Genomic DNA, 24,832 nt, shown 5'->3' on the forward strand with positions numbered 1-24,832 from the left:
ACACAGGAGTGGACTTGGTGGACGCTGAGCCAAGTGGAAGGGGCTGCCCCTCGTGTTCACAGCTGGACCCAGATGGTCCCCCTGGACTCCTCCTTCCCAGAGCTGACCAGGCTCCAGACCCAAACTAAGCAAGAGGTCAGAGTCAGTAAGACGGCCCCCATGAGCCCTCCATCAGGGCAGAGGCACTGGTTACCAAGCAAATGCCTGCCTCCGAGCAGGGGAAAGGTTGCAGATCTGTGGGGGAATGGGTGGTGGCCCTGCAGGCAGCTCTGGCTTCTCAGCTTCCCCTCCTGGACTCAACTTCTGGGCCAGAGCTGTAGGGAGGACAGGAATGGAGACAGGACCCTGGAACAGGGCCTAGAGATGGCCGGTGTTGTTTCAGGCCTGTTACGTTCAGCAGGAGACAGGTGGCTGAGTGAGGAGGCAGGGGTGGGACCAGGACAAGTGCTTGGACATGATCAGTCCGAGGGCCGCACTGGAGACTCCCCTCTGCTCTCAGGATTTACTTCAGGTCCTTTTTTTCTGGAGAAAGAGAGGAAGAAAAAACCCTGAAAAATCGTATTAAGACAAGGAGTGAGATATTCTAGGTTGCCCCCTTCAGCTCCTGTTTCAGCCTCTTATCCTCCCCAACTTTTTCTAGGGCCTGGAACCTTCTACACATCGTTTATCCCGAGCCTCGGCGGCACTCTGGAGCTGCAGCCCCCAGGAACCCAGCCACTCTCTCTATGTCCCTTCAATATTCCTGGAGAAAATGTCTGTTTGGGGAGAGCTCCCCATTGCTGTTAGGTCCACAAGCAGGGAGTCCTCCTTGCCTCCTCCTCCTCCTCATCCCATATGTGGTCTGATTTCAACTGAACACAGGTCTCAAGCAGGCCTTCACCTTCGCAGCCCATACGGGGACTAAGGACCCACCTCAGTCCATCTTGCCTAACTACCTCCCTTCTGATGCTGGCATCACCCCCCCCGCACCCCAGTCAGCCCCCCATCCTTTTCATGGCTCCCATACCCTTAAATGAATTCTGGGTCCGCCCTGTACCTTGAGCTCTCCCAGATCCATCCCTCTCAGCTTCCCCATCCCAGCCTACAGGCCTTCTGACAACCATTCAGTCACACCTGAAGAGCGCCAAGTGTGGAGAGAGAGGACCCCTAGTCCCAGAGCTGACCCTACATCCACAATTCTCCCCAGGACACATCCTCATAAATCACAGAGAAACCACAGGCGTTGGGCCTCAGTAAAACTTCCCTAAAAGGCCACTGAGCTGGCTTGGGAACGTAAAGGGTCCCCTCTCTCACCCCCGCCCTGTCCAGCTTTAGGAGGCCCAAGGGATTTCGGCCGCCTGCCGGCCCAAGGCAGAGCTGTCTGGACTTCCAGCAAGCACATCACTCCCTAGAGGCAGCCACAGGTGCCCAGCCCAGGACCCTCCTGAAGACCTGTGCTCACTTCCTTTCAAATCAAACTTCTTCAGTGGTCACCATTTCTGGCCAAGAAGGTTGGTAAAGGTGTGGCTTGGGGTCACTTCACCCTGGGCCAGGATTTGGTTTCCTTCTCAAGCCTTGCAATCTCTTTAGCTTCTACTCCAGTGTCACATCAGTATCTTTCCAGTTGTTACCTCCCCACCCTACCCCATGCTCTCACACCTTTTGTGCTCCCTACTCCCTGGGAATAACCAGGCATTCTGGGCTTTCAGTGTCCTCTGGGCTTCTCTTCACAGGTACCAGTTCTATTATAGACACCTCAGCCTCCACCTGCCAGGCTCTACCCTACCCATGAAATCTCCTTTAATTCAGATTCTTCTAGTAATTTCCCTTAGCACCAACTGGGCAGCCCTCTAATCTCCCCGACCTAGCCATCCCCCACTCCTGTTGAGCCCTGGAATCCAGCGTGGATTTGTACCCCAGACACAGGGCTCCCCCGAGAGAATGAGAAAATTTAGCCATGGGGACAAATTTTTCATTTTCAAATTTCCTCAAGAAAATGTGCTGAGCTCCTTGGTTGCTGTGGTCACCAGGGGAGAGCGCTGTCTCTCAAGGAAGACAAAACAACTTCCGGATGCTTCTCGAGGGAGTCTGTCTGTGGGCTGAGTGTGGAGGGAGGGGCTTCCTCCGGGACCCTCCCGTGCTGTCTGGCCACAGATGAAATTCTGAAGCTCAAGTCTCATACCAATTTCTCCCAGGCCTCTTCCAGGGTCCACCAATGGTGAGCCCAAAAGAACCATATATGGAGGGAGCTGAATGACCTAGTTCAGCTGCCCTCAGCCCCACTCATGGGCTCCCTGATCAGACCTCTCCAAAGAAGAGGAGAGGCTCATTGAGACCTTTTGTAAAAGGGCATTTTTTTTTTTTCAGTATTCAGTAGATTTGGTTAGCATGCGGGTGTGGGGGCCTTTACGGAATGACAGGCATGGAATTTATTTATAGCCTCCAGTATTTCCTGGATCAGGGGTCACATTCCATCTAGAAGTCACCCCCAAAGTCCCAGATGCCCAAAGCAGGTCTTAGCTACTTGCTGAGACCAACCCAAGTCTCTCTCTAGCTTTCTTCTCCAGACCTAACCCTGATACTGTCCATCACTCCTGAATGAAGACAAATTCTTCTGTTTGTTCCCACCCATTAAAATGACACCCAGGGGGTTGGGGATTTAGCTCAGTGGTAGAGCGCTTGCCTAGGAAGCGCAAGGCCCTGGGTTCGGTCCCCAGCTCCGGGGAAAAAAAAAAAAGACACCCAGGAAGCCAACCCCGTGTGGCATGAGGTCCTGGAAATGGCTGCTTACACCAAGCCTGCAAAAATGTCTCAAGAACACCTGGATACAGACCGGCCAGTACAGAGGGGTCAGAGGCCAAGGCCAGGACTACTGCAGCGTCTTATCCACACTTGGGTGGATACTGCAGGTGGGGCAGTGAGGGCTTGTGGGGGGAGAGAGTATGGCAAAGTGAGGAAGCTGAGGCACTGTGGCCCTGAGCAGTGTTCTCAGTAGACCCAGTCAAGGCTCCTACAGTGCAAGACACCTCTCCCGGCAAGTCCTTGGGTCATGGTCACCGCGACCCTTTGTGTCCTCCATTTCATGATCGAAAAATAGCTCTCCTACCATGCACCTTGCATCCAGTGTAATTCGGGTTTGGGGGGAGGGGCAGAGGCAGACTGGGAGCAGCTGGGGAGGAAGCAGAAGGGGCTGACCTCCCACTTACCATCCACGTGATGCCTGGACAGATACTTGAGGGCCTCGTCGAGCAGGATGACAGGCAGAGACATCTGAAGCACCACCCCCCACTGTCGACCACTCAGTGGGGTCACCTGGAAAATGAGCTGGGGGAGGCAGGGAGGCCCGGTTACAGGCCGCCAGCTGTGTACCTGTGTCCCTCACCAGGACTCCAGTGGGCTCTTCACAGGCGTGGACCTGGAAGCCCTTCCTTCACACCTTTGCCTACTGGGTTTCCCAGAGGAAGTGCTATCGCCCTGCCCACCCAGTCTTTCCCTGTCTTCCATTCAGGTCCAGGCGGTCCCCTCAGCCAAAGAGCTCCACCGTTTCTGTCCCCTGAAGATAGGAATCTATCTGTGGAATGATGGCTAGACACATCTCTCCCTGCTGTCTCTCCTGACCAAGGCCTAAGAAGGCTGAGCCCTCAGTTGGAACCTCGGTGGACCACTTGATGCTTGTGACCCAAGGAACTAAGGAGGGAGGAGGCATGGCGGTAACTCACGGGCAGAGGCGGCACCAAAAGGATGAGAAAATGCAAGGCCATGGACATGACCACAGCCCCCAGCAGCCAAGGGTTCAGCCAGGGTGGCATACGCAGCAGTGACTGGTTCTCTGAAACGCTACAAAAGGCACAGGGACTCACTCAGGACAGGATGTCAGGTCGTGGTGGGTCCACCCGCCTCAGCAACCACCTCTCTACCTAGGCTGTAGAGCCAGGCTGGATGTTTTGCTGCTCATCTTATTGACCCTAGAGGTCCATCCCAGGGCGCGAGCCCACTTTCTCTGTCCCTGAGATTCAGTCATGGACCTCCATTTCACCATACCTCAGATCTTTCTTTCCTGAAGTCCAATTCCAGCCCCACTGAACCTGTTATTGGCCTCTCTGATCCAGAGACCTCAATCTTCAATCTGCTTGGATCTCAATCCAATTCCAGTTTCTTTTGGCCTTAGACCAGGTCTGTCCTGGACTCCTCTGCCTACCTGTTAAGGGCGTTGCACATTTCAATGGTCACAAGCACAGATAAGGCCATGGTCGTGGGGAAGCGTGACTCAAAGACCTCGCAGTCGATGCCGGCAAACAGTGGATTGTCTTCAGAGCACTTCAGGAAGTTCCTCTGAGGATGAGGTGACAGGGTCCGGGAGAACAGCTGTTACTGAGGTGCTGGACAGAGGAGAGGGGAGCCTCCCCACAACTGAGGATGAGTAGTGAACTCAGCACTGCAAGGGATTGGGTCAGAGAGTGACTATCCTGGGTGGGAATTTGTGGATCATGGGAGCTGCTGGTTTTTAGACTGGGGAAGGCAATAGGAGGCTATGGGGTTGGAGGAGGGTCTGGGCTGGGACTCGTGGGACTCTGAAATGCAGAAGTTGTGTGTGTGTGGGTGGTCAAAATAGACCTTATAAATACATGAAGCAATTACACATTTCAATCAGTTCCACTATGTCTAAATAGGACTGACCTCCGGAGCAGACAAAACCTACAGTACCCTCTTCAACGGACACTGACACCATGCAAGGTTCCATTCCTATCTGGCGTCTGCACCCTGCTCCCTGCTTATGACACAGAGCATGATTGCCAGGGCTCAGCCTTAACACACACTTCCTCTATAATTAACGAGCTGTCAGTGCCACAGAGGAAGTGCTCCTCCCATCCTTCATCTCCAGGGACCTTTCTTTTTGCTCACTGGCTTCGCTCAGTGTCTCCTGCAGTAAGACAGTGAGGATGTCTGAGAGAACTCTTGACTCGTTCTCTCCCACACCATCAGGGTGAGTGTGAACATTCATAACCGTTAGTCCACTTGGGTCTCCTGCACAAAATAGCATTTTTGCAGGATGTTTCTGAAGATCTTCTGAGGATCTTTAAGGCCAGGGCTTAGCCACAGGCATTGTGCCGTAGAGATAAATCCTCCAAGAGAGATCTCCTGTCCAGGGACAGATGGGCACCCTTGGCTTTGTGCATGAGCCCCTGCTGCTGCACTGGAGAAACCCTACTGACAACTATGGCCTGGATTGATCCCTCCTACAAGTTGAGATTACACCCCTACACCCAGTTTACTGAGTGCCATGAACCAAACCCAGACTGTCAGGCGAGTTAGGCAAACACTCTACCAATTGAACTGCACCTTCAGCTTCTGAAACTGGGTTGGATCCTTTAAGGGGTCATATGACTGAAGACGGGTGTGGTGGTTCTGTTAATTGTTGACTTGACACAATTTAGAATCACCTGGAAAGTGTCTCAGGGAAGGAATCTGTAGACCAGGTTGGCCTGTTGGGGACAGTCTTGATTATGCTAATCAGTGTGAGAGCCCCAGTGTGACACCAGGCAATAACATTTCCTGGACCTGGGTAATAGACCATAGGAAAACAGAGAGCTACGCCTCCAGCTCAGCAGCACGCACCTCACTTTCCTCTTTGACGGTGCCAGAGAACTGGGTGTTATTGTTGGTTTTGATTTTTTAAATGCTTTATTTTTATTTTACGTGTATTGGTATATGCATATCTGTGTGAAGGTGTCAGATCTCCTGGAACTGGAGAATGGTGAACTGCTGGGAATTGAACCTGGGTTCTCTGTAAGAGCAGCCAGTGCTCTAACCACTGAGCCATCTCTACAGCTTTGGGTTTGAGTATGTGTGTGTGTGTGTGTGTGTGTGTGTGTATGTATATGTATGTATATATGTGTGTGTATGTATATGTATGCATGTATGTGTGTATGTATATGTATGTATGTGTGTGTATATATGTATATATGTATGTGTATGTGTATGTATGCATGTATGTGTGTGTATATATGTATGCATGTATGTGTATGTATGCATGTATGTGTGTGTATGTATGCATGCATGCATGCATGTATGTATGTATGTATGTATGTATGTATGTTTTGCCTGCATGTATGTCTGTGCATCACATGAATGTCTGGTAACCTCAGAGGTTATCAGATCCCCTCGAACTGGATTTTGCAGACAGTTGTGAGCTGTTACACATTTGCTGAGAATCTAACCCAGGTCCTCTATAAGAGCAGCCAGTGTTTTTAACTGCTGAGCCATCTCTCCAGACTGCTTTTGATTTTGTTTGAGACAGGGTCTCACTATGTATCTCTTGCTGGTCTGGAACTTGCTATGTAGACCAGACGAGTCTCACAGAAATCCACTTGCTTCTGCCTTCTAGGTGCTGAGGTTAAGATCCCAGTTGGCAGAATTGTTTTAAATTACATTTCCTTATGATTTACTATTAATAAGTAATTGATTTGTATATGTATTTTGATACCTATATGCTTTGGATCATATACAAATTTCTTGGGTGAGAAGGGGTTTCAAGTAGAAGAAGTTTAGAAGTCATGAACCAGGGGGCTGGAGGGGATACCCTGGTATCTAGGAGCACTGGTGGCTCTTCAGAGGCCCTAGGTTTGATTCCTAGCACCCACATGGCAGCTTATAACTACAATTCCAGGAATCTGATTCCCTCTTTTGGCCTTTGCAGGCAGCAGGGACACATAGTACACAAGTATACAAGCAAGTAAAACACTCCCTACACAAGAGCTTAAAAACAAGCAGAATCATTATAAAATGTCAGAGTGTTCTCTTTTGGGAGCATCCCCAAGGGTCCCTCTCTTGAAATCTGACACTCAAGGCTGGAAAGACAGCAGGGACAGACAGGCCTCTGGGGCTCACTGACCACTGGCTTGGCTATGTCTATGGGTCTAAGTATGAGTTCCAGGTTCAGTGAGAGACTCTGTCTCAAAATAATTAGGTTGAGAGTAATCAAGGAAGACACCCATTGTCAGTCTCTGGCCTCTGCACACATGTACACATGTACCCACATAAACAATACTGTACACACACACACACACACACACACACACACACGGGGGGGGGAGAGAGAGAGAGAGAGAGAGAGAGAGAGAGAGAGAGAGAGAGAAACAGACACAGAAATACAGCAGACACAGATACAGACACACAAACACACAGAGACAGAGAGACAGAGACAGAGAGAGACAGACAGACACACAGAGAGACAGACACACAGAGATAGACACAAACACACAGAGACAGAGAGACAGACAGACACAGAGAGAGAACAGAGAGAGACAGACAGAGAGACACAGAGACAGACACAAACACACTGACAGACACACACAGAAAGAGACAGAGACAGATACACAGACACACACACAGAGACAGAGACACACACAGAGAGACACAGAGAGAGACAGACAGACACAGACAGACAGACAGCATACAGACACACAGAGAGACGCCAGTGAACTCTTAGCCTAAACGTCTGCCTAAACTCCCCACTGAAACCCTTGCCACCCTGAATGGGAGTCCCTGCTTCCACAGCCACCCCTCAGACTGCCAGCTCTTCGTAGAGACCCTCTGACTAGCACTTCCATAACCTCAGTTTGTGCCTAGGCCACAGTGAGTGTCTGATGGACATTGCCCAACCAAGTGGCTGAATGAGGGGAGGAAGGACTGAAGGATTGCTGAAAGAAAACATCCTATCAGGCTGCCTGGAGACTTAAGGAGAAGTCTAATGAGGCTCTTAGGTGTCAGCTTCTGTGGCCAGGCAGACAGCAGATCTGAGATGAGATGGAAGAGAGATCGGTGTGGGGAGATAGCCTTGGTGTGGGCCTTGTGGGTTTGCACAGGGCCTGTGAGAATCTCAGAGGAGGTAAACAGCATTTATGGGGTTGGATCCCAGAAGAGAGGAAGGAGATTCCTAGAGATTTGGGATCCTTGTTCTAAAACAGCCGTTCTCAGCCGTTCTTGGGAGGGGTCAAATGGCCCTTAGCATAGGGGTCACCTAAGACCATGTGTATCAGATATTTATATTACAATTCATAACTAGCAAAATTACGGTTATGAAGTATCAATGGAAGTAAATGTATGGCTGGGGTCACCACAGCTTAAAGAGTCACACATAAGGAAGATTGAGGACCACTGGTCTAAAGGGCAGGTGAGGACACAGTGATGGATGGACACACAGGCCAAAGCTACCACTGGAGCCAGAGTTGCTGGAGTGATCAAGGATGACCTGATTCCTGGCTGAGGACCAGAGAGAGAGAGATGGTAGCCTGTGAAAGAGGTGGGGCTATGCTCTGTACTGTGGTGAGCTGAAAGGATTGGTCTCATGGGCGCGAGGGCTGCTGAGTGCCAGAACATGAGCCCGGGGCTGCCTCCTCCCCTGCAATGCTCTGAGGAAGGCAACACCCCCCTCAGCAATCCCTGAACATGGTTCTGTATATCTGCTTCAAGCAAAGAGCCAGAAGGACAGACAGCAGCAGAAGGGGTCCGGCTTGTTTCCAGAGCTGAGCTAAGCTAAGGCTGCTCCACACTGCAGGCACCTGCCAGTGAGGTGAGTCTAGAGGTCAGTGGGTCTCGTCTGAGAAATACTGTGTGGATGGTGTGTCTCTCTCCCTTTGATCTCCTCAGTTTGACCTTCAGCCCGAGTCCCACCATTTCAGGGCTCATACCTCTGGGCCCTCAATGTTTTGGGGTTCTGTGGAAAAGGAAAGACACTTCTGCACAGTTATGGCCCCAGGTCCCCTTAAATGATTGCCAGAGAGTAATACTTCCTTGAGCTGGGGGCTGTGCTGGCCCTGTGGGTTTCCAGGGCCAACCAAGCTACTTGGAGGACGGAGTTCATACTGGAGATGGGGAAAGAGAGCTGCAGGCCAGCTACGGAGGCTGAGTCTCTCTCTCTCTCTCTCTCTCTCTCTCTGAAGCTCCCTCAACCTCATAATCCGTAGCCCCACCTGTCTGGCCTCTACTTGCTCACCAGCTGATGGAAGGTGACTTGCGGTCCCTCAGCGTCATACAGGAACCACCAGGTGGCGGCAGCCACTGTAGCCAGGCCTACGTACACTGTGGACAGGGAAGAGGGGACACTGTAGTAGGCAGGTGAGGTCCATTGCTGTGCACATTCCCTTCCCAACCATCCCGGGAATTTTCCTCTCCCTCCCTAAGCCATGGTTTGCTAACATCTATCCTGTGCCAGTGGTAGGCCCTCAGTTGGTAACCTGATAGGCCATCCTTTTAGGCACAGTGACTGGACCAATCTGTACTAATAAACACAGGCTTGTGACTGTTATAAAAATTAACCCGAAGTCTCCCAGGGCTCAGGAGATGGCTCAGTGGATACAACTGAAGATCCGAGTTTGGGTCCCGTCACCCACGTAAAAGGCTAGATGTGACTACGTGTGCCGTGACCCCAGGACCATGGGTTTGTAGGGATACCAACGAGAGGATTGCTGGAGCATGTTGGCCAGTTAGCCTAACCCTCCCCACCCCACCCTCCAAAAGGACAAGCTCCAGGTTGCTGAGAGACCCTATCTGAATATGACAGACTCGACCATGGCCTGCATCCAGCCATAGCTTGTGCCTAGTCTTTTTAGTCACATGAGCCCACAGAGTCTGTCAGCTGGTGTTGGCTAAGTTGCATTATCCATAGTCTGAAAACCTAGGATGCTCCTGAAGGCTGGAGCCCCGCTCACCTCCAATAGCCAAATAGCGGAAAAAAAGCCAGCCGCTGATGAGAGCCTCCCGGGGGTTCCGAGGCAGCTTCTCCATGATGTCCAGATCGGGTGGGTTGAAGCCAAGGGCTGTGGCAGGTAAGCCATCTGTTACCAGGTTCACCCAGAGCAGCTGCACAGGGATCAGGGCTTCGGGCAGGCCCAGAATTGCTGTGAGGAAGATGCTAAAACCAGAGTCACGGGCTCTAGCCCAAGCAGGCCAGCCTCCACTAGAGGGTCCAGCTCCAGCTCTCACCCCAGGCTGAAGGAGGGGCCCCCCACAGCTTCCTCTGCAGCCCAAGAGTGAGGGGGGGGGCCATGAGTACAACAGGACATCTGCCCTTTAGGCTTAACAAAGGACGGGAGGGTGTGTGCACTCATACCACATGCCCGAGTGTCAGAGATGTGCAAACACCTGACACCTGTCATACAATCACATGAACACAAGCAATTGCCCATGCGCTGGCCCAACAGTGAGAAGGTGCAGAATCCACGTGCATTAGTACACACGAGCTCATCGCGTCCTACAGCCATCTCTCCCAGGCAAACAGAGACGGGAACACAAGCTCACTCTGTTATACATCCTGTCTGTGTTTATACTCAACGGTGCGTTAGAGTACACGTGCATTCCTAAGCACACAGACCTCTCACCTGAACACACACACACACACACACACACACACACACACACACACACACACACAATGCATGCATACAGTAGACACCCTGAGGCCCTGTGGTGAAGTTGCTTCTCCAGTCTTACGGGTCTCAACAGGAGAAGCTACGAAGAAGAAGACCATGGCTAGGGGGAAGGTAGAGGATGCTGGACTGCACCACAATCCAGGGGTGGCCCTCTCAGAAACAGAGTTGGTTGGTACAGGGGTTTGGGAGGAAGGAACATGGAGTCTCACCAGACAACCTCGCCAACATTGGAGGAGATGAGGTAGCGGATGAATTGCTTCATGTTGTTGTAGATGGCCCTGCCCTCCTCCACTGCAGCCACAATGGAGGCAAAGTTGTCATCAGACAGAACCATCTCCGATGCCGACTTGGCCACAGCAGTGCCTGAGCCCATGGCGATGCCGATCTCTGCCTTCTTCAGGGCTGGTGCATCATTCACCCCATCGCCAGTCTGTGGGCCGGGCCAGGTAGGACACACCTGAGAAACTTGCCTACTTCCCCTTATCCCACGCAATCCTAGTGTTAGGGGATGTCCCCCAAGGACTCAGACAGAAGAAATGGTGAGGTCAAGAATGAGCTTTGAGAGTAAGCCTGAAGTCTGAGCCACTCATAAAACAGAAGCAGGAGGATCACAAGTTCAAGACCAGCTTATGACCTGTCTTGAAATGAAAGTGGAGAGAGAGAGAGAGAGAGAGAGAGAGAGAGAGAGAGAGAGAGAGAGAGAGAAAGGGTGTGATCTTATAAACTAGTTTGAGAATGAGATTAGAGAAGGCAAGGGATGTGGGCTAGGATAGAATTGGACAAAAGCCTAGGTCTAAAGATCATGATGAGGCAGGGATAGGGGTGAGGTGGACCAACACTGAGGACAGGCGTGAAACTCAGGTTGGATATGAAACAGACCATCAGACTGAGATTAGGGGAAAAGTCAATCCAGGGATGAGCTCATGATTGTGGCCCAAGCTAAGGGGTAGATACATACTAGAGTCCAGGAGAAGGACAAGTTCTAGACAGGACTCAGGCTGAAGGTAAAAAAAAAAAACAAAATTAAAGTAGAGGTTGGAGTCAGGTCATTGTCCTCATGATCAGTGACATCATCGTCAAGCTTGGAAGCCAAGATTGGAGACCAGGTCAAGATTGAAGTCAGCATAAAGATCTCAACAGTACAGGGGAATCAGAGTCAATGTCTGCGATCAGTTCTGGGCCGGATCAATACTCAAACACATATCAGGATTGAGCTTAATGTGAACAATGAGAGACGCAAAGGGCCGGGTTCACCTCAGTGGTAAAGCACTCGATTAACAAAGACAGTTGGAGACCAAGGTCAGTGTAGAGTCAAGGTTGACAGCAAGACTAGGTTACAGCTGCAATCAAATTAAGCAGTTCCCAGGCTCTACCCCTGTAGCCTCACCATGGCGGTGATCTCATTAAAGGACTGGAGGTTCTCCACGATGCGAGACTTATGTGCGGGTTCCACACGGGCAAAGCATCGGGCGGTGCGGCAAGCCTGGCGCTGCTGCTCTGGGCTGAGGTCATCGAATTCTCGGCCCGTGTAAGCCTTGCCCAACACATCCTCCGTATCCCCAAAGATGCCAAGTCGGCGGCAGATGGCCACAGCTGTCCCTTTGTTGTCCCCTGTGATCATGACCACTCGAATGCCCGCCCGAGAACAGCGTGTGATACAGGCAGCCACCTCTGGTCTCGGTGGGTCTAACATGCCCACGCAGCCCACGAAGGTCAGGCCTGTCTGTGGGGAGGGGGCAGAGGCAAGCACAACATGAGTCTATCCTTGATCCGTTGCGAGACCAGCCACTGCGAGAAGAATCTGGCTCGCAGCACCCACCTCGTACTGTACAAACTGACTGCAGTCATCCAGTTGCATGTCCTCCTTCCTTGGGGGTGTGTCCCTGGTGGCCAGTGCTAAGCAGCGCAATGTATCAGAGCCTGAGCCCCAGTCTCGGATCTTAGCCAGGATATGCTCTCTGGAGGTGGCGCTCAGGGGTACTGTTCGGCTTCCCACGCGGACTGAACTGCAGCGCTCAATTACACTCTCAGGAGCTCCCTGCAGAGGGAAGGGGAGGAGTCAACTCTACCAAGCTAAGACCTTAGCCTGCCCTGCCACTCAATAAAGCCACTATGGACAAAGGCCGACAAAGAGAGCACAGACGGGAAAAACCAACCGTTCTTCGTAAGTTCAAAGAGGGAACCTGGTGGGCCTCACTCTGAGAAAACCTAAGTGGATGGACAGGCAAGGTCACAGCTGACCACTCGGGGTCCCGTCTCTACCAGCCCACAACTGAGAAGGCTTGCTACAACATTTGCAGGTCTGGGTGGGATCAGCATCTCCCATGGGAACCTGTGTCTCTCCCTGCTTGCCTGGTACCAATGGGATTCTCATTCTGTAAGGGCCCCATGCACAGCAGCAGAGAGGCACACTAAGCTCCACCCAGGCACTTGAAAGAGGACACACAGTATGGCAGGTGTGACCCTGGCAAGGTAACTTTGGTGGAGGGGTGACTGACTCCTCAGTTTCATCCGGGTCTCACCATGGAACTTACCTGGGCCTAGGATTGCTTTCTGGCTAGACCATCAGTAGCATCTTCCTCTCCCTTAGCTTAAAAAACCCAGGGACTACCTTCTCTAAATGGCCAGGGTTCCCAGGATGGAAGTCCTGTCCTTTTACAGGCACTAAGACCTTCCTTTTGTGACAGAGCTAGGGATGGGGTCCCTCTGTTAGGTGTGGAAGTGGCTCTGGACGGCTGGGGTGAGATCTGTTCCTTTCCCTTCCCAGGTCTCAGCTTCCGAAGAATAGGAATACCAACCAGATCACCACCAACTACCTGAGGCAAAAAGGGCTTCTGAGAGATTCCAGTGCAACTCTGTCATTCTCACAGGGTACCTCTCTGTGGAGAGGAGCACCAATGACCCCAGAGTCCTGTGAGAAGGCAGTAACCCTCAACCCAAAACCAGGTCTGTGGTCCCTTCATCACTGGATGCTGTTCCCAGTTCCCCGTGGCATGCTGACCACTCTCACTCCAGAGCCATGCACTGACAATGGGCCTCACAGCTCCCTGAGCCCACCCACGGCTGCAGTCTGTGGGGCTTTGTTTGTTTGTTTATCTGTTTCCCTCCTCCTCCTCCTCTTCCTCCTCCTCTTCCTCCTCCTCTCCCTCCTCCTCCTCTTCCTCCTCTTCCTCCTCCTCCTCCTCCTCCTCCTCCTCCTCTTCTTCTTGACACAGGGTCTCATGTAGCCCAAACTCGTGAACTCAAACTCACCCACCTTCCTCTCTCCACTTCCTCACGTGCTGAGATTATAAGCATACACCATTACACTTGGTTTATGTCATTCTGGGGAACAAACTCACGGCCTCTTATACTCTAGGCAAACACTCTACAACTGAGCTATACTCCCCTGGGTATTTTAGAGACTGAAAACCATATTGCCTCCCCTGCCCCCTCCACTCCCCCAAATCTGAAGAGAAACCCCAGGTCACACAGGCAGACCCCCACCTTCACAAACATCTTGCTGCCCTGGGCCTTGGGGTCAGCACAAGTGGGTGTGCAGTACACAGACATGGACTTCCGGTCCCGGGAGAACTCGAGGGTGAACTCCTTCCGCATGAGTTGCTTGATGACCTGCAGGGTCCAAGCAGGTCAAGGCATAAAGGACAGAGCTGGCTACTCTTGCTTGCTCCTCACTAGCCACGGAGAAGACTCTTGCTCCCTGCGGTCTAGCCTCTATACTTCTCTGACTCTAGCATTGTTCAAGGCTCGCGCCTTTCTCTCCCAGAATGTGTGCATTTCCCAACTGGAAGCCTGCATGCACTCAGCCTTCTCCTCTCTCTGCTCCACAGATCCATCTTGTAAGGTGCCCGAGGTCCTCTACTTTTCCTTGAAGCCTCCCCCAAACCCATGCCTTTCTCTTTCACACCTCTAGACACCCCAGAAGTCTGGGCTATGCAGCCAAGGCTAAGCCCCGATCTACTCACGGAGTTGCAGGCACCAGCGCGCTCGACCCGCGACAGTCCTTTCAGGTCTGTGTCAAACACGTTCATCTTCTCTACCAGGCAAGTCAGGGCTGTCTCTGTGGCCTCTCCTACCTTCTCATACACACCCTTGGCCTGCAGGGGGGTGTCACAGGGCACAGGAAGTGAGGGCTTCCTGCTGTCTTTACTTATTTTGAGACAGGGTCTTGCTATGTACTAAGGATAGCCTCAGATTCACAACTGACTCTCTAGACTCGGCCTCCCAAGTGCTGAGTCTGGAGAATTATATGAATTCACCTGCACACAGGGCTTCCAGGTTCTTCTTGCTAAGTCTCAATGCTGCTCCCTCACCATACAGGGCCCCCTGGCGCCTGTGTTGTTACCTTCTGTGCTGCTATCTACACAGAGCGTCTTTGGGAGAGGTAAGTTGGCTACACCAGTCCCCTGCACAAACCCTTCGGTGGCTGTCCGCTTGCCCTTGGCTTGGCAAGGAGTTGATCTGGCCTGGGTAAGTGTTCCTGGGAGGCAGGAGCATTTCCCCCATTGTTCCATTCCCCTGCTCCAGACACAGGAATGCCATTTGATATGTGTCACATCTCGATTTTGCAGAATGAGCCTTCCCCGTGCTATGCAAGTCCTCTCTTGTCCTGTCCACTACCTAGTGTCTTCCCAAAAGCATTCCTGGCCTTCAGCCTCTTACATAGCAGCCTTTCACTCCTACCTTAAGAGACGGGGTCGGTGGGACGGGTCGGGGGGGGGATACAGAAACAATCTGAGCAGAATGAGTAGGAGGATTGGAAGTGAGGGTGTATAGGGGTGATCAAGTTCCTGGAGTGTGGCCCACCGAAGCAGCTAAGACCATCAATCCGAAATAATGAGACTCTGGCCAAAGGAAGAAGGTCTGCCCAGAGAAATGGAACCTAGGGAGACCATGTAAAGGAGTTGGGGCACACCTCATTGTAGTCCAGTGCAGAATCATTGCAGAGTGCACAGATGGTTGCGAGCTCCACAAGTCCATCAAACTGCCCACAGCGCACAAGCTGTTCCCCTTGCCTCCTGCAACGGTGAGTGAGTGGTCAGCTCAGGGCCTGGCCCCGCCCCTGAGTGGTGTCCAGCATTGGCCCCGCCCACAGGAAACCACTTCCAAAGGCTCCTTTTGTAGCTCCGCCCACTGGATCGCGCCCTGGCCTCACTCCCATACTCACACTTCGCCCTCTGGGGTATACGTGGTACCCGAAATGGTGAATTCGTGTAAACGACAGGCGCCTGCCTCTGCTTCAGCTACCACGAACATCTGTGAGCACAAAAGTGGGTTCAGGTGAATGGATGGCTTCTTTTCTTTCTGCCATCAGCTAAAACAAAGTCTGGCCTAGGAGGATGTCTGAGCCAGTTCCGTGAGAATCACTGAAGGGTCTTTCTTCTCCACTAGAGTGAAGGAGTGAATCCAAGGTCCAGGCTAGGCACCCGAGATGAGTCGCTGCTCTGCCCGGAGGCATCTGGCTCGGGACTCCTGAGGATTTTGTGGCCCATTTTTTTCAGTGCCTGAACAGCTGCCAGAGAGGTCACTAGTTGAGCAGGATACCTGAGCGCTTGTCCATTTCTTTGCGCAACCGTTTCAATCATTTAAGCTTCACTTCTCCACCACTGACATAGGGAGAAAGCAGGCCCAGAGCCTACCTGCGCAAAAAATTCTCTACCTTGGCAGAAGAAACACGTATCTCGCGCTGAGAGTTTCCTCCAATCCAGAAGTGATTCCAGAGAATGACTCTATTCTCAGAGCCAGCCCCTCCCTGAACACTCCCCTGTCAGGATGGCCCATTTCCTGGCCCATTAGCCAGCTGAGAAGTATTTATCACGACTCACGCTCAAGCCAGGGACCAGTCTAGCACCCCGAGGTACTCTGCACCTTTGCCCAGCAGATCTTGCCCATGCCTCTCTCCTACATCAGGCTCTGGTGTACTTCCATGGGGCTGTAAGGTCTCAAGAGTCCTGAACCAGTTCCTAAGGCCTGCAGGGCTGACTGTGGGAGCAGGGGCAGATGAGTGCCTGGGAGCTGTGAAACCTGCAGCTGTCACCATCTCCCCAGCTCTCCCTGCTGAGCTAGAATGGATGGACCTCTGTCCCTTGGAATTCCAGCCAGAATCACGTGGACAGAGGACCCGGGATGTGGGATCAAGTGCCCAGGGATAAATAATTGCTGTCCTATAGCCCTTCCAAGGTCACTGGAGCCAGCCTATCTGGTGACAGGCATCAGGTGAACAGACAAGCCGGAGCAGGATAGAACCTGGGTCCAATGACATGGGGACTGCACTTGACTCTCTTGGATCCTTGGTAATTACCTGGCAGGGTTCAGATGAGGAGACTAAGGTCCAAGACTGGAAATGACCTGCCCGAGATACCGCAGTGACACTGGGCCCCAGGGACATAGCAAGTCAAGCATTGATGCAGTGTTTACACATGGAAGACCTCATCAACTGCTCCCCACCGCCAACTGGGAGACAGAGTGCAGGTTCCTCTCCTTTATCCAAAAAAAGTCAGGCAGCCCAACATCACCAACACCAGCAGGTCCCACCCCAGCTGCCACTCACCCTGCAGACAGACATTTGATTGGTGGTGAGTGTCCCTGTCTTGTCAGAGCAGATGACTGAGGTGCAGCCCAGGGTCTCCACAGAGGGCAGGCTCCGCACAATGGCGTTCTTACGTGCCATACGTCTTGTGCCCAGTGCTAGGCATGTAGTGATGACTGCTGGGAGGCCCTCGGGGATAGCAGCCACAGCCAGGGCCACAGCAATCTTGAAGTAGTAGACTGCCCCACGGAGCCAGGATCCACCGTGGGCCGGGTCAGCAAAGTGTCCGATGTTGATGACCCACACAGCCACACAGATCACAGAGATGGCATGGGACAGCTGCCTCCCAAATTCATCCAGCTTGCGCTGCAGTGGCGTCCGCTCGGGCTCCACAGCCGCCATCTGGCTCCGAATCTTGCCCAGCTCTGTGTGCAAGCCTGTGGCCACAGCCACACCCAGGGCTTTGCCTGATGCAATATTGGTGCCCTGACCAGAGAAGGACAAAGAAGTGCTGCTCAGAGCCTGGGATCCCTGACTTCAAACCAGAGCAGGCTCGTCTGTGCGGCCAGTCTTTCCAGGCTTGCATAGTCTGGTCTTTATTGGACCGTTGTTCAAGGAAGACAAGGATTTAGAGGTCTCCACATGCCCGGTGCCTAGCACAGTGCCTGGCACAAAGGAGGCTTCAGGACCTACATCAGCCACATGTCTCGAGCCCGACCCATAAAACCCATCAAAATAGAACTCATAATCATTCACTGTGGCCACACAGGAAGGAGCGTGACTGACAATGTCACAGGCAAGTCATTTACTGAAGAATCCACAAAACCTGAGGCTTGGACTCACATTCCCAAGGCCCTGGGCAAAAGCCCCAACTCCCAGTGTAGAGGACAGGTAGCCTCGTATCCCAGTGTCCTGTTCTTCAAAATGCTCCTACAGAGGCCCAAGACGCAGTCTCCGAGAGGCTGCCTGGTGCCCCTTTGGATGGGTGTGGATGGGAGACGGTAAAAGCACAGGTGGCAGGCAACCCTGCCTTTCCTTCACCCAGAGCAATGCACCTTTACCCTGATAGCTGCCCACAACTAAATCAAGACCCACAGCAAGCCACAGCAACCCTGTGTGTGTCACCCTCGTTCCCCGCTCAAAGCAGCTCATTCGCTCTGAACTCAGGCGGGAGCTCTGAGGACCCATGGTGTTCTCCATTTCTGTTCATTTCCAAGGATGCTCCCCAGTCCCCGTGCCTCGGTGTGCTGGCCCAAGATCCAGCCGAATTGTAGCTCGCTCTGTCACTTCTGTTACCCTCTCCTGCCTGCAGTTTTTCCATTGAGTGACTTAAGGTGCTGTCCCTCTCCAGTTGGAGGCACAGTGTCCTAGCAGGAAAGAGAAATCCCTAAGACCTGGATGTCTGAGCTCTCAGCTCAGCTCTGCTGCTCATTCACTGTGACCTCGGGCAACGGGGTTATCCTCTCTTGGCCTGTTTCCTTGCTGGGAAATATAGGTAACAAGATGCAGAAAACCTTATTTCAAGCTTGTTGTGTGGCTTAAAGAAGCTATCAAGTTGAAAGGGCTTAGATGAATGCCAAGCAGGCAGGCCTCAGTACACGACCATTATGATTATTATAAATTTGCATGCATTATCAATAACCAAGAGGTCCATTGCGATAGGACTTTGAAAATGTAAAAAAAAAAAAATTACATGTACACCTCTAATCCTAGCATTCAGGAGGCAGAGGCAGATAGATCTCTGAGTTAGAGGCCTGACTGTTCTACCTAGAGAGTTCCAGGCAACAGTGTGTGTGTGTGTGTGTGTGTGTGTGTGTGTGTGTGTGTGTGTGTATACACACACATATATATATATAAATACACACATATATACACATATATACACATAGCTATTTAGTAAGACTCTGTTTCAAAAAAAACTAAATAAAAATAAAATTTAAAAAGTGACAAACAAAAAATGTATTACATTTTGTTTTTGTTTTTGCCACCATGTGAGTGTGGAGGTTGGGGGACAACTTGTGGGAATCAGTTATTCCCTTTCAACCTGTGAACCCTGGGACCAGGTTTGGTGGTAAGCACCTTTATCTGCTGACCCATCCCACCACGGCTCCTATAGGACTATTTTTACTGTCCAGGCTGAGCCCCAAGTAGCCCCAAAACTTACAGAAAACAGCATGTTCTTCTTGTCCTGGTTCACAGCTCGGGGGTCTGGAATGGCATCTGTGTGCTTAGTCACAGACACGGATTCCCCTGATTAAAGGGTGAGATATGAGAAGCTCCACCTGGAGACAAGCCCATCACCTGGCCCCACCCCCACTTGACCTGAGCCCTTGGGGCTCACCTGTCAGGATGGACTGGTCCACTCGAAGTGTGGTGGACTTGATCTCGATGAGGCGGAGGTCAGCAGGTACCTTGTCTCCCACTGCACAGGGAGAATGGCAAGGCTGAACGTGGTCTGGGGCCCTAGCCCCAGCAAAGCCAAGAAGGCTCCCAGAGGCAAGGCTGAGACCAGAAATGGAGTCCTGAGCTATGATCCTCAGGCAGATCCAGCCACTCTGGCCACAGTCTCTGGATCTGTCCAACAGGGTTTAGGGAGGTTCTAACAGTCACCCCTCCATAGTTCCATCAAGATGGAAGCAAAGAGAAACAAGGCCCCCTGGTGTCATGTAGTGAAAAGAAGGACTTGGACATACCCACCTGCCACTTCCACAATGTCCCCAGGAACGATGTCCCTGGCTCGGATCCTCTGCACACCCTTGCGGTCAGAGCGGATCACCTTACCCATCTCAGGCTCATACTCCTTCAAGGCCTCAATGGCACTCTCAGCATTGCGTTCCTGCAGAACAGAAGCCAGCAGGTAGTCTCCCTTTGCTGCCCCAGAAGGCCTCCCCTTGAGAGTGGAACTTTTGGGGCCTAGAGTTGACCTGAAAGTAGGAAGCCCACCTAGCAGGTGAGAGACTTCAGAGATAGCCCACCCCAGCTCCTCCCACCTGCCACACCCCCATGATCGCATTGGCCACTAGCTCCCCAGCTCCTCCCACCTGCCACACCCCCACCATCGCATTGGCCACTAGCCCCCCAGCTCCTCCCACCTGCCACACTCCCACGATCGCATTGGCCACTAGCTCCCCAGCTCCTCCCACCTGCCACACTCCCACGATCGCATTGGCCACAAGGATTAACATGATGACAAGGGGCTCTACGAAGGCCGTCGTGGTCTCCTCACCCTCCTCAAACCAGGCCAGGACCTGCAGGGACAGAGCTGTCAGCCTGACTGTGTTAGGGGTTCTCTGAGATGAGCGCCTTGACTTTTAGTCTCTGAATTCTATTTCCCTGGGGAATCCAGGCCTTAGAGAGAAGGCCATGGTGGAAGAAGAATGCCCATTTTATAGATGTGGTGGACACAGCCCTCATCCCACCCATACCAGCCCTGAGGGGGCAGAGGCAGCTGGAGACCTCTCCCTGCCTTCTCTGCTTCTCACGGTGGTCCTCAACAGGCAACTGCAGCTACTTCTGGGATCTTGTTAGAACCAAAGCTGAGCAGAAATTGTTAACAAGCCGTCATGATTTTGATGAGTGTTCAGGTTCAGGGTCCTCCAGTCAGAGGAACATCATTCCCACTACAGAGTCTAAGTCTTAGTGGGACTCAAGTCAAGCCCCTCACCCACCTCTTGGCCCAACCGGGGACTTGTCACCTCCCTTCAAAGCCCTCCGTGTTTTCACCTGTTCTTTGAAGGGCAGAGGTGTCCCTCCAGCTTTGCCATTTTAGACACCTGCATACATGGATTTGTTTTTCTTTTGTAAGAGTTCCAGTTTTCACAAGGACAGTGACCAGGACAGTCACCACCACAGCACAGAAGAACCAGTCCCAGCCAGTACTGTGGGACTCCACACTCTGAAGTGTCCTCCCCAGGAACAGGAGTCATCCCTGCCCACCTTGCGTTAGCCTTGTGCTCAGCCATGGAAGACGCTGTCTCCCTCCCCACCTCCAATTCTGAACCCGGGAACTGTGGTCCAGAAGGACTCTAGACAGCAAGAATGAGAAATGCACAAAGAAGGAACAGCCAAGATGGAGGCTAAAAACTGAGTAACCCAAGAGAAAAACCAAGGGCCTTCAAACAGACATCTAGCAATGTCTAAAGACACATTGGACACGTCCCTGGGAGATGATGCTGGTACCTGACAGGGAGGTCAGGATGCTCAGTGTATCAGACCACCCCCATCCCCGTACAGAAACATCTGGTTCAAATACCAAGGGTGCTGAAGTTGGCAGGGCATAGATGGATTAGCGGAATTCAGGTGGGAGCCAGGGGAGGAGTGTCCATGACTGAGAGGAGAGTAGCCCAAGGCTCTGAGAACTGTCAGGACCTGCCTCACAGGATGGCAGGGAGGGGTTACTTACAAAGGAAACCAGGGCTGCCAGCAGCAGGATGCGCACCAAGAGGTCCTCAAACTGCTCCACCACCAGCTCCCACAGGGATTTCCCTGGAACAGGAGAGAGTGATGCCCAGGTCCCTGGTCATCTCCCCTCTACCCCCATCTCACTCTCTACTCACAACTAGGGACTTTTAGGGACCCTCTCCCCGTTAGAGAAAAAGACCCAAGTCCTGAAGGGCTCAGCTGAGGGTTCAAGACATCTCTCTGGGATGGGGTGTCACAGCCTGAAGGTGTCTAACTCAGGGGTTTCGTAGCCTGCAGCCTCCCGAACCCTTGCCTCACCTTCCTCAGTAGGGAGTTCTGCAGGATCCAGGCAGCCATGGGAAGAGACAGGAGAAGACTGGTTACTAGCAGTATCTTCTGGCATCTGGAAGCCCCTCCCACGGAGCCCACTGGGCCCACCATAGTGTCTCATGTGTCCTCTCAGCTCTGAGGTTTTAGAATTGATATTCAGGCTGAAGGGCTACCCTTTACCCCACCCGACTCCGTTCAATAGTCTATTGTGACCTGGCTCACCTGAAGATGAGACCAGAAGGGGAGGGGGCTCCCAGCCCCACCCCCTTTCACAGAAGTAAAATTGAGGCCTGGAGAAGAGAAAGAATCCAAGGTCACAGAGTCCATAGTTCTTGAAACTCCATTACATGGATCTTCCTTGTATGGCTGCCAACCCTGGCCAGAGCCTCCCTGCCTTAACAGGTTCTTGGCGCTCATCTGACTCTGTTCCTCATAATGCCCAGAAAAAGGCTGCCTTAAAATCTCACACCCCTAGTATTTCTAAACACCAAGAAATCAGCCATGTTCAGATCCTTCTTGGGGTCCCTCTTGGGACCCCACTCCAGACAAACTCAGGAAAGATGGCCTTCACATGTCTAGTCCCTTACAGCACTGTGACGAATACTTTCCAAACACCACTAGCACCTGCCTCAATTTGCCAGCCAACTTCTTTGAAAAGTTTATTTTTAATTTTTATTTTATGTGTTTATGTGTAAGAGTGTTACAAGTGCACCAAGTCCATGCCTGGTACCCAAGGGGGCCAGAAGAGGGCATCAGAGTCCCTGGAACTAGAGTTACAGACAGTTTCGTGCTGAGAACCAAACCTGGATCCTCTGCAAGAGCAGCCAGTGTTTTTAACTGCTGAGCCACCTTTCCATGCCCCCACCAAACTTCTTTATCACCTACAATTCTTAAAACTGGAAAATTACCAGCTGTAAAATTACTGGCTGGCTGCTTTAGGTAGCTGGGAACGTAAACTCCCCAACAGTGTCCCACAGGGGCATTGGAAGTGTCCTTTTCACATATATAAGGACAGGGGATCGGAGTGGGCAAGAAGCTGAAGTGAAGTTCCTTGCACGGTAAGGCTGTGTCTGTGTGGACTGTGCAGGTGGCAGGGGCTGGACCCCAGGGCTAGGGCTCCGAGAGACTCCCACGTGATCAGTCGTTCTGAACTCTGACTCCCTCAGTCCTTGGCAACTGAAAGGTTAGCAGCCTCAGCAGCAGCACCCAGCATACAGATTCTGAGGCTCCCGTTCTCTCCTTTCCGTTTCCTGACCACAGCCCAGTTCCTCACATCTGTCCACATGTTCTTGGCCCACAGACTTTTTTTCCTGTGGGAACTCTTCCCAGACCGTGCACGGGGGAGGTTTAGGGTCTGCACCTCTCAGCTGAACCAGGGACAGCAGCCACTGGCCCTCAGGGATCAAAGAGGGAAACATATAACCTAATAATACACTTTCTAGCATTTTCTCTAAAGTCCTATTTTAGGCAATGGCTGACATTTTCCACAGAAAATGTAATCTCCAGTGTGGTGCATTGAGATTAAAATCAAACAGACTTTCCCTTCTGATCTATTTAACTGAAGCAAAAAGGAAAGGCAGGGGGAGGTCCAGGCCCAGTTTCTGGGTCCGTTCTTCAATGGAGCAGAGTCCCTTAGAGGTCATCTTAGTCATGCCCCTGCATCAAACAAAGCAATGCCCACCCCACGGCACACAGCAGCAGCTTCTACCCAGGAGTCTCTCACCTTACTAAGGCTCATGGCCGAGAGAAGGGCTGTCAGTCTAACCTGACTTCCTCCTGCTGTTGCTCTAGTCTTTTGCTGTGAGGCAAGCCCCTGCCCTCAACCCCGCCCCTGCCCCAGGATGCCATGCTCCTTGTGACATACAGGCAGGATCAGGCCTGGGGGTGGGACACACGTCACAGGAACACGCACCAGTTCTAGTCTTCAGGTTGCATTCTGCCTGCCCCAGAGGTGTTTCTCTGGTTCCCCTTTTCTACTTGTCCACTTGGGACGACTTTGTGGTCACAGAACTGGGACCTCCCCTCTGGTTGCCCGATGCACAGTGACCCACTCCAAATACTTCTGTGCCACACACACCCCCTCAAGGCCACATTGTAACTGTGCATTCCTCAGCCCCTGAGAGTTTCCAAAAAAAGGATGTGTGTTAGCTCCCAGTTGACAGACTGGTTTTTGGTGCAAGACTCTCTAGGGAGTCACTGTCCCATTGATGATTCTGTGAAGGTGGACGGAGTCTCTATCCATTCTGGAACAGCAGTCGCTAGTCAGATGTGGACATCGAGCTCTGGGAACGTGGCTAGTGTGGGTGAGGGTGACATTTCTAACTGTATTGACTTAATTCACTTAAACTGCAGGTCAGTACTCCACTCATGCTGTCCATGGGCAGGATACTGATCCTCCACTATAGTGGGGGTAACCCACGAATCAAGGTGTGGTGTGTCAGCCTGTATCACAGATACCCAACCTGCCACTCTACACAGCAGGGAGTGAGCCTCCGTCCGCCTAGGCCGCCGAGGGGTATGCGTTTGGTGTTGCTTTCTTGTTTGGTTTGTTTATGAGATCGGGTTTCACTCAGTATAGCCCAGGGTGCCTGGAGCTCACGACCAGTCTCCTGAGTGCTGCAGTTCCAGGGGTGCACCGCCGTCCCTGGCTAGCCATTGGAAACATGGCATGTCCACAGCTCCCAGGAAGGGCTGCTATGACAGTTACCATCAACACCAGAATCCACATTTACTATGGTCAAGCAGGTGGCCTTACCGTACTTTGTCCAGAGGATAAACAGAAAGACTGGTGTGCGGCCTGCAAGGGACCCTGCATATCCGGTACCAGTAGCCATCACTGACCACAGCGCTGCCTTGCTACCCCTTCGCCATTCTCTGGGATGCTCACTCAGCTTGAGGAGATACTAATGCTAGTCCTACTTCAAAGCACCTGAGCACAGAGAGGCTGAGTCGCGGCTTCGGGGTCACAGAACTGGGAAGTATCGGGATATTTCTACCCAGGCCATCTGACCCTCAACCTCTGCTCCCGTCCTCCTGTGGTAACTCCTAGGCAGTCCCGCCGTCTTCTCCCTGGTCCCTTAACTGCTCAGTCAAGGCCACCTGAAAGACCTTGGGATCCTGCATATCTATCTACCTGGATACCCCTTTCCTTTGTATCGAGCTC

At 52.2% G+C, this 24,832-nt stretch overlaps 1 protein-coding gene across 1 annotated transcript in view; it reads right to left on the minus strand.

Moving 5' to 3' along the window:
- Positions 1 to 458: 458 nt before the first annotated feature.
- Positions 459 to 24,832, minus strand: part of Atp2a3 (ATPase sarcoplasmic/endoplasmic reticulum Ca2+ transporting 3) — a 30,211-nt gene continuing 5,837 nt past the window's right edge. Inside the window, 22 exon segments of the mRNA XM_032912201.1 lie at positions 459 to 522; positions 2,735 to 2,762; positions 2,765 to 2,800; positions 3,186 to 3,303; positions 3,699 to 3,816; positions 4,178 to 4,311; positions 8,975 to 9,060; positions 9,690 to 9,892; positions 10,619 to 10,839; positions 11,797 to 12,132; positions 12,229 to 12,447; positions 13,896 to 14,021; positions 14,375 to 14,506; positions 15,325 to 15,427; positions 15,577 to 15,665; positions 16,960 to 17,424; positions 19,103 to 19,188; positions 19,280 to 19,360; positions 19,636 to 19,774; positions 20,082 to 20,186; positions 21,341 to 21,423; positions 21,658 to 21,675. Of these exon segments, the coding sequence (XP_032768092.1) occupies positions 459 to 522; positions 2,735 to 2,762; positions 2,765 to 2,800; positions 3,186 to 3,303; positions 3,699 to 3,816; positions 4,178 to 4,311; positions 8,975 to 9,060; positions 9,690 to 9,892; positions 10,619 to 10,839; positions 11,797 to 12,132; positions 12,229 to 12,447; positions 13,896 to 14,021; positions 14,375 to 14,506; positions 15,325 to 15,427; positions 15,577 to 15,665; positions 16,960 to 17,424; positions 19,103 to 19,188; positions 19,280 to 19,360; positions 19,636 to 19,774; positions 20,082 to 20,186; positions 21,341 to 21,423; positions 21,658 to 21,675 (2,990 nt within the window).

Source organism: Rattus rattus, chromosome 9 (genome assembly GCF_011064425.1).
Source record: "Rattus rattus isolate New Zealand chromosome 9, Rrattus_CSIRO_v1, whole genome shotgun sequence".
NCBI lineage: Eukaryota > Metazoa > Chordata > Mammalia > Rodentia > Muridae > Rattus > Rattus rattus.